At 29.8% G+C, this 9,056-nt stretch overlaps 2 protein-coding genes across 3 annotated transcripts in view; one reads left to right on the forward strand and one right to left on the reverse strand.

The window, feature by feature from the left end:
* The window catches only part of LOC108976255 (calcitonin gene-related peptide type 1 receptor), a gene marked incomplete in the record, with an annotated part of 342,301 nt that overhangs the window by 277,646 nt on the left and 55,599 nt on the right, over positions 1 to 9,056 (reverse strand).
* The window catches only part of LOC108976253, a 126,428-nt gene that overhangs the window by 49,234 nt on the left and 68,138 nt on the right, over positions 1 to 9,056 (forward strand). For both annotated transcript variants that reach the window (XM_018945210.1, XM_018945209.1), the window contains exons 7-8: positions 3,117 to 3,226; positions 7,218 to 7,383. In XM_018945210.1, coding sequence (XP_018800755.1) covers positions 3,117 to 3,226; positions 7,218 to 7,383 — 276 coding nt within the window. The remainder of the gene's footprint in view (positions 1 to 3,116; positions 3,227 to 7,217; positions 7,384 to 9,056) is intronic.

Genomic DNA, 9,056 nt, shown 5'->3' on the forward strand with positions numbered 1-9,056 from the left:
AACTTTTTTTGTATTATAATTGTAAATATAATTTTCCATTTTTAATTTCCTTCGAAATATACGAAAAAGTGTTTTTTTTTCAACTTTCTGTCGATTTCTTTATTATCATCACTGTTTTTAAATTAGCTTTTATTAATTTTTTTATTGCGATGTTCAAGTTGTAATTTTTTTTTGCCAAGTTTTTTATTCCTGACAACAGTTTAATTCCAAAAGTTTCAAGTAGCCTTGAGACAACTAAGCCCGTTATAAATTGAGCGAGTAATTAAAATTATAATTTGTTTTCCTCAAATAAGCATTGCACCTCGACGACTTCAGCCTCCTTTTAATTTTTGCATATTTACTTGTTTTCTTAAGCTCAAATAATGCGCACTAATCCTTCTCTTTAATAATCCCTGAAGCCTTTCGTGCTTTGTACTGCTATCAGCTGCGCAGTTTTTCTAGCTACAACTCATATCTCTTTCTGTCTTTGACTTCCATTTTTAATTCCGGTAATAAATTATTTGAGCTTTATTCTTGTTGCCACATCCGCCGACTTCTTCTTTCTTTGGGCGCTAGCTAAGTAATTGATTAATTAAGGTCAAAGTAGCAGCAAGTGCATTAGCGACACTCAACTACAGCTTCAACAGAAATTTTGAATTGTTAATGCAGCGTAAAAGAGTTAGTTAGAAAGGCCGAGCAGTGAACAGAGCGTGCAAAAAAAACCAAGAAACAAAGTCGTGGCGGGAGAATTGAATTTGAAGCGAGCCGTAGGAAAAACTGAATTATAAAAATTTAACTTAAATTACAAAAGTGTGTCTGTTTTGTTACTAGACTAAGTTAATACGTAAAAAAATAAAAAAAACTTCGTTTGTGTTACCACACTCCATGCTAATGAAGAACTGGAATATCTAAAATACGCAGTTGGGACGCTTTGCTTCCAAAATTTTAAAATTTTACAATTTCTTCAAAAATAATATAATTTTGTACAAAAAAAGTTAGAAAACAGTAAAAATAATACTTCTTAACAGTTGAAAAATTCGCTTCCCCCATAACTTGCGTCGAAATCAATTATGCCTAATTAATATCTTAACCAAATGCTTTCCCAAACTTCGCACAAAACAATGGCAACTATGTACGCAAAGTTTTTTTTTTTTTTTTTTTTTGTTGCTTGCCAAAGTTCTATTTTGATTCCCCATTCGAATCGAATGTTACACCAAAAGTTGCTCATACGCACTGTAGCACACGAAATGTACGACTTTTATTCAACGTAGAACATTTATTTTCTGCAATTATTGTGTTATGCTATTGTTTTGCAATATATTTGTATATTTACGCTTAAGTTTCTGAATAAAAAACACCAAAAGAACTTTTAATAGATTTCAGTTGAAATAAGAAAGCCACTTGCTGGCGTGTTTCTATGGCAGCAAGCGCGAAATGTGTTTAAAAATACATGTACATCAACAGAGTGGCAATTCATGGAATTTTCTTGAAAATAATAATGCCAAGAGAGCTTTGAAATTGAAGTAAATTCTATCTGGGTTATTAAACCCTGTTCAGGCGAACACTAACACAAACACAAACATTGACCGACCAAACTCAAAAAAATTTCTTTTTTATAAAGATGTCTTCACAAAAATTAGCCATCAGTTACTAACCGAGGTAGCGCTAAAATTATCGAAGAAATTTTTCTGTTCGGACAACAATAGTATATAGCTGCCAAACAAACTGGTCGATAAAACTCAAGTCTTTGTATGGAAAACTTCTTTATTTGAAAAGGCATCAACACAAAATTGCGGACAAATTATTACGTTAAAATCACTAAAATTAAAACATTTTCATTAATTTAAAAAGCGTAGAAAAGCAGCAACAAAACAGGTAGCAACGCTTCACGCAATTCTAAGTAAAAATAAAAAAAAATTGCAATTCTTGTTTGCACTTACACAAGCCATTTGGCAAGCAATTCATCAAAAATCACGTACGCACCCATGCAGTGCGCCAAAGCGGGCAGCGGCATACGAAAACATTTTAAGAAAAACAAATAAAAGTAAGAATAAAATAATAATAAGCCAAGCAGCGCATATAAATTCTACACATGTAGATATGTGTATACGTATGCCACATACACTTAAGTTTGCGCTATTTAAGCTCCAACTCACTGAGTAATTGTTTATGACAGCCCAAAGCAAACAAGAAAAACAACACAAAAAAACCTAAGCGAAATAAATTTTCCAAAAAAAAAAAACGCCCTCGAACACAATAATACACTCACTACTTTGCACTAAACTCTCACTCGGCCACTACTGCGTAGGAGTAATGTGAAAAAGATGTACCGTTATTGTATGCGCACATGCATACTCATTGCTATTATTATGCTTATGATTATCCTTGGAGATTATCATAATAATATTATCTTATGAGCTTTTTTTGGACTTTGAAATTGCTTTTGAGCTGGCGCAAAGTGGAAGAAACCAAAATTCGTCGAGGGTGCAGCAATTAAGTAGGGAGAATAGTATGGAATTCTATAAATATATATTATATTTGTTTTATTTACTGCTGGCAGTATATATGTGTTGGCTCGCAGCTGGCCAATGCACATATCCTGCACTCACTTTCTGCACACATTTCAAGCGGTTTATTATTGTTGCTTGGTTTGTTGTTGCCTTTAGAGATTTATGCTTTATTGATATTTATTAAATGTGCAAATACGCGAGTGCATGTGTGTGTATGTGTATATATACCATTTGGCTAACATTGTCTGGCATTAGAGTTATTTCACCTTTGTGCGCTCTCACACTATACACATACATTCCAGAGCGTAGAGCTGACAAAGGAAATGTGTCAAGGATATGGCAAAATAATTGCATAGAGCATTCGTCATATCCTTTGTGCGCTTATACGCATAACTACAGTCATATGTATGTATATACAGTCCGTTTAGAGATGCCAGATAGTTACCTTAAAGAACTTCAGTATTTGTGGGATGAAAGCACTTAAAAAATGTATGAGCTAATGTGCGTGATAAAGCCACCTAGCGTATGCAGAAGTTAAAAATTATAATATGTAGTAATATTTAAAAAGGTGATAAAAGTACTTAAAAATCAATAATTTTTCAATTAAATTATTTATTTATTTTTCAGAACCCTCGCCATTGTACGACAACAATCACTATCACGAGGAATGCCTGCGCTGCAATTCGTGTGGTCTAAATTTGACAGGGCCAAATCAGAAGCGAGCTAGACGGTTCAAGGTGAGTGCTCAATATATTTAATAAAAATATACTAACAAGATTATAATACAGATAAATATGTACATGAGAAAAATATATATATTTAGTACTAAAAATTTAAAGCAGAAGTTAAATTATTTTTCAAATTAAGAACCAGATTACACTCTGCATAAATGCATATTGGAGCCTAATACCACATTATGAGCCAAATAAGTAGTACTAAAATGTAGTACTAAAAGCTTTTTAATAGAAGAAAGCGTAATTTTTTATTTTGAACGTAATAAGCATTTTAAGTTTAAAATTAAGTACTTAATTTTTAGTACTAAAATTTTGTGTACAAAAAATGTAATACTAAATTTTATACTTAAAATTAGTTTAGTACTAAAATTATTTAATTAAATTTAATACTAAATTTTATACTTAAAATTAATTTAGTACTAAATTTTGTACTAAAAATTAATTTACTAATTTAGTTAGTACTAAATCACCGCGAATGTATTCACAACAATTTTAAATGCAATCGTGTTTTGGAAAATAAACCTAAATTTAGTTTCTTGTTTCGTAAATTTTGTAAATGCATATCTTCTTTGTTTTGTATTAATAATTTTTAGTACCGAAATTTATGAGAAAATATGATTCATTTAGATATAATAATTAGATTGTAACAAAAATTTTAGTAGTAAATATTCTTAGAATCTTCTTCTTAGTACTAGATGAGAGTATGAAAAATTTAGGACTAAAAATTTTAGTACAAAAAATTTAGTACTAAACTTATTTTATTATTTAATTTAACATAACATAAAATCAAAAAATATTCTAAAACACTTCTTTACTTCTAGTACCAAAAACTTAAATACAACAAAATTACATGAAATTAAGTACTAAAACTTTAGTACAAGATTAATATGCAAACATTAAGTAACAAATTAAATAAATATTCCGTAATTATTGTTTTGAACTCGTGTACTAAAAATTTTAGTACAAAAAAATTAGTACTAATTTTAATCAAATTGTATATTTTCCAATAATAATTAGGTTTGGAACTTAAACTCTAAAAAATATTCTAAAAATATTATATCCACTTGGTGCTAAAACAATTTAGTACTAAAAATTTTAATACAAAAAGTTTAGTACTAATATTTATCAAATTATGTAACTTACAAAAATCATTAAGTTTGTAAAATAAACTTTAAAAAATATTCTACAAATCTTCTTTTCATCTAGTACTAAAAAAAATTTAGTACAAAAATTTTATACTAAAAATTTTAGTATAACTTTTTACACAAGCATGTAATGCTAAATTGGTTAGATATTCAGTAATTATTCGTCTAAACTCGTATACTAGAAACTTTAGTACAAAAATTGTACGTCATTACTTAACTTTCAATGTTCAATAGTTTTGGGACTTAAAACTCATTTTAACTTAGTCTTTAGTAAGATCAAAGTAATCGCACGTACATTTTTACATACGAACTATTTTTCCAAAAACTATGAAATATGCATGGAATTCAACCAACCCCCGATTGGCCACAAATCACTTAATACCAAGTTATGCAAAGTTTCCGCAATCGTCACTCGCACAAATCGGCAGTGGCAGCTGCGCACACAGCTCAAACCACAATAGAACTTGTTACAAAACTATTTACATCCGCAACGGAGCGCGGCATGCGGGCGCACCGAGTTTAGCAAGAATTGCATATGTGTTCTTTCAACACGCGCTTATTCATATATGTATTTACGCCAAAAACACTCGAAAAGTACTCGTTTCGCTATTTTCTAAGCTAAGTAAGCGCTCAACGGGCACGTGCAATTCGATTTTAGTGAGTTTAGTGAGCAGTGCGCGGATGAGCAGCGGGGGAATTGCGGGCATGTACGGAAGAAATCTCAACATTTTCCAAATAAATGCTTATATAACGGTAACTACACATGTGTGTGGATGTGTGGTATTTGTGTGCGACTACAGCAATACGTGGGGCAAGGTGAGGAGGCGAGAATTTCGGCTGGTTTGCGCTGCCACACTTGAATAAATAAATGGCAAAGCCGCATAAAAGTTTTCACCGAGAGCGTACACGAATGGCACACGTTGACACGAGGTGGTGGGAAAAGTTTAAAACAATTTTTGGATTATGTTTTGTAGTTTTCTCCTGCTTTTTTTCGGATTTTCTTGTGCTTACGAGCGGGCACTCACTTACGCGAAGAGTCAGCCGCAAGCGACAAATTCATCATTCACTGGCGGGGTAGAAGTGCTGCTGCGTTTTATTACTTTGGATATAAAAACACACGGAGAGGTTACTTAAGTGAATTGGTTTTATAAATATTTGAACAATTCTTTGAAGTACTAAATTTCTACTGTAGTGGACAAAATGGCTTGAGAATAGATGTCCGAAATTGTGCTTGTGGTGAAGATTTTTCCTAAAAACGTAAATTAAGTAACAAATGAATAATACTAAAAGTGTACTAAAAATTAGTAAAAATATAGTGTACTAAAAAATGAGTACTAAAATTATTTTATTTAAAATTTTCAGGGAAGTAATTTGATTATTATTACGTTAAAGTTTTATCTTATAATTAATAAAAAAAAGTGTACTACAAGTGTAATAAAAAAGTTTTTCAAATTCGCTTAGTTTCCATAAAAATTTTCATTCAAAAAACGTAATAAGCAAATTTCTAAAAGTAGTACCAAAGGTGAACTAAAAATTAGTACATTTATTCTACTTTAAAATTTCATTACAGTATAAATCTATTTTAAATTCAATAATATTAAGTTGAAATCTTGTTTTTGTACCAAAGAAATCTTGTACTAAAAATGTACCAAAAAATTTCTAAATTTCTAAATCAAATTATTATATAAAAAAGTTATATTAGTACTCAAGTGTTTTTTATTCAAAAAAATAATTTAAAAAAAACTAGTACTAAAAGTGTACTAAAACGTGTGTACTAAATTTTATTTTAATTTAAGATTTTTTGACAGTTTAAATTCAAACAAATATGATTACCACCACGTTAAAATTTTGTTTTAGAACTAAAAGCTACTAAAAATGTACTAAAAACTTTTTGAAATTAAAAATCAAACTCTTACATCCAAAAAAAAAATTACTAAATTAATAGTCTCCTCTTTTAATTCAGCTCAAATAATTATCACAATTAACTTTTAGTATTACAAAAATATGAATATAGTACTAAAAAATTATATTTGTACTAAAACTTAAAAAAATCAGAAGTTAACAATTACTCATACAATATCACTCAAACGTCACAATTTTCCCACTTAAAAAATAGTTGTCATTATTAATAATAAACCTGACTGAATATTTTAGAACTAAACATAAAAGCCTTTGTTTAAAAATTTAGAACTAAAATTAGACAATTTTGTTTAAATGCTTTGTACCAGAAACAAGACAAAAGATAATATTTTTGTAATATATTAAAACAATATGTGAAAATATGGCGCTATAAATTGTAAAAAATTAGTACTAAAAGTACTACTAAAATTTGTCAAAACAATTTTGGTACCAAAAAACTTTCTAATTTCTTTATAATTTCAACTAAAATACAACATATTATCACTAGATTATCGAAAAAATAATAAATTATTGAAAACAAATTTAATACTAAGAGGAGTACTAAAATTTGGTACATATTTTTTCTTTAATAATTAAACAAATTAATTGAAATAAAATTATATTCGGCTATTACAGAAATATAATATAATCGGCTACTATATAAATTATTGAATAAATTTAGTACTAAGAAGAGTACTAAAATTTAGTACATATACTTTTTTTTAATAACTAAACTAGTAATTGTGAATACACATCAATTTGCAACTCAAAACATTTTCATACTATACATTTTCATACACATTTGCATATACGACTCTGCGACACATTTCTTCGGAAAAGTCAAAGAAATTACACTTACGTAAATATATTCTAAAGCAATACAACTCAACCAGAATTCCCACAACCACATTTTTGCTTAGATTAAATTCTCGCCCTTTTTACCCCCACAGAACCACATTCTCTGCGACCTGCACTTCGCAGACGTTGCCCTAATGGAGTGTTCCGATTTTATGCAACAGCTGAGAAGCTTCAAGCCACAATCACTCGGTTGCGCCGTTGCGAGACGAAAAAGTTCAACAACGTTAATTTTCCCGTTGCCGCCGCAGGCATGTTCAGGTATGTATACGAACCATCATATTTATATAAATATATACACATACTTGAATATACATATATAGTGATAGGAGTATGCGTTTCAAAGCGTAAGTTACGCGCTAACTTTGCTTGAATTTTTTAAATTAAAATCTTAGACTTGGATATTTAACCCAACCCTTTGCGGGGGAAAGAATTCGCAGCGCCATGTTAGTCGCAAAAGAAAAGCTCTCGAAAAAAGAATTATGAAAGAAATGTTTGAAAAATGCGCCAGACATCTGGTGTTGAGTGCTAAAATTAAATATAAAAAATGTTGACTCAAGGTTTGGGGGCGGGAGACGCGACCGCAGCACAAAGCGAATATTGCTTTGTGAGCGCGGCTAAGAATTCCTGTTATGCGCGGAATTTAATGTAATAAAGTGGGCAACGTTTTTCATTAAAGAATTGCTTACTATATTATATTAAAAAAACAAAATAGAGACGCTTCAAAGCAAACATTTAAATATATAGAACGAAAGAAGGCTATAGTTTTGGCTTCAAAGCGCAAAAAGCCTTTCAGAACTTTAAATGCTTAGGCCATAAGTTTAAGTAGTAAACAATTTAAAGATTTTATAAATGCTGCAACTTTCATTTAAGAATTTTTAAATACACTTAGTACTGCTATTTTTTCTAAAAAAAAAAAAAATAGTGATTACCAAAATTGGGTACGAAAGCATGACGCTAAAATAGTTCCTAAAAGTCACTAGATGTTATATCTAACTAAACTGTTAACACTAAAAACATGGGCAAAATAATAAGTTTAGTACTAAAAATTGTTCTAAAAAAATTAAAATAAAAGTTTGCTTTCAAAGAAAAATGTGTAGTATAGACAAGTAACTTTTTTTAGTACTAAAAACTGTGTACTAAAACTTCAGTACTAAAAGTTTTGAATGGAAAAATTTGATTCAAGGAAAAACATGTGCAAAGTACAAACCACTAACCACATAGTACTAAAAACTGTGTACTAAAACTTAAATACTAAACATTTTAGTACTAAAATGTGTACTAAAAATTTTAAGTACCGAGATGACATTCTAAGAGAAAGAGTTAATACTTTACACTTAAAAAAAAAGTAATAGTCAGCGAAGATTTAAGTGTAATAAAAACTTTAATGTAAAATATTAGTACTAAAATATTCTAGGTGCCTGCTAAAAATTGTAATATTACTTTCTATATATGTATGTATATGCTTTTAACTTAAAAATCTCAAATTCCAATGTTATGTTTCTTTAAACTTCTTGATACCTTGTTCTCTTCCTCAAGCCCTCCCATCCTCAAGCCATTTTTAATGCTTTTTTCTTAGCAGAAATTCCTGTTTAACTTTCGTACCAGTTTGTACATTTCTTATATCTTATTTTCCTGTTCGTCTGGCCACTTCATTACGCCCATTGGCCGGCATTAACTCGCTCTGATTCCCACCCTTTTTTAGTTTTTTATGCGCCATGCGCTTTCCCGTGTTTTCTTTATACTTCTTGTGAACTCAAGCGGTCAGGCATGATTATCGCATCAACGAGCGCCAATGGGTAATAGAAAAATAAGAACGCAGAGGCGAGGAATATATCAAATGCGTATCAAATAAGAAAAACATTTTATTAAAAAGAAATTAAAAAAAAAAATTAAAAAGGAAATGAAAAAAAATGAAAAATATTGTTAAAAAA

Source organism: Bactrocera latifrons, unplaced genomic scaffold (assembly GCF_001853355.1).
Source record: "Bactrocera latifrons isolate USDA-ARS-PBARC rearing strain unplaced genomic scaffold, ASM185335v1 scaffold_74, whole genome shotgun sequence".
Lineage (NCBI taxonomy): Eukaryota > Metazoa > Arthropoda > Insecta > Diptera > Tephritidae > Bactrocera > Bactrocera latifrons.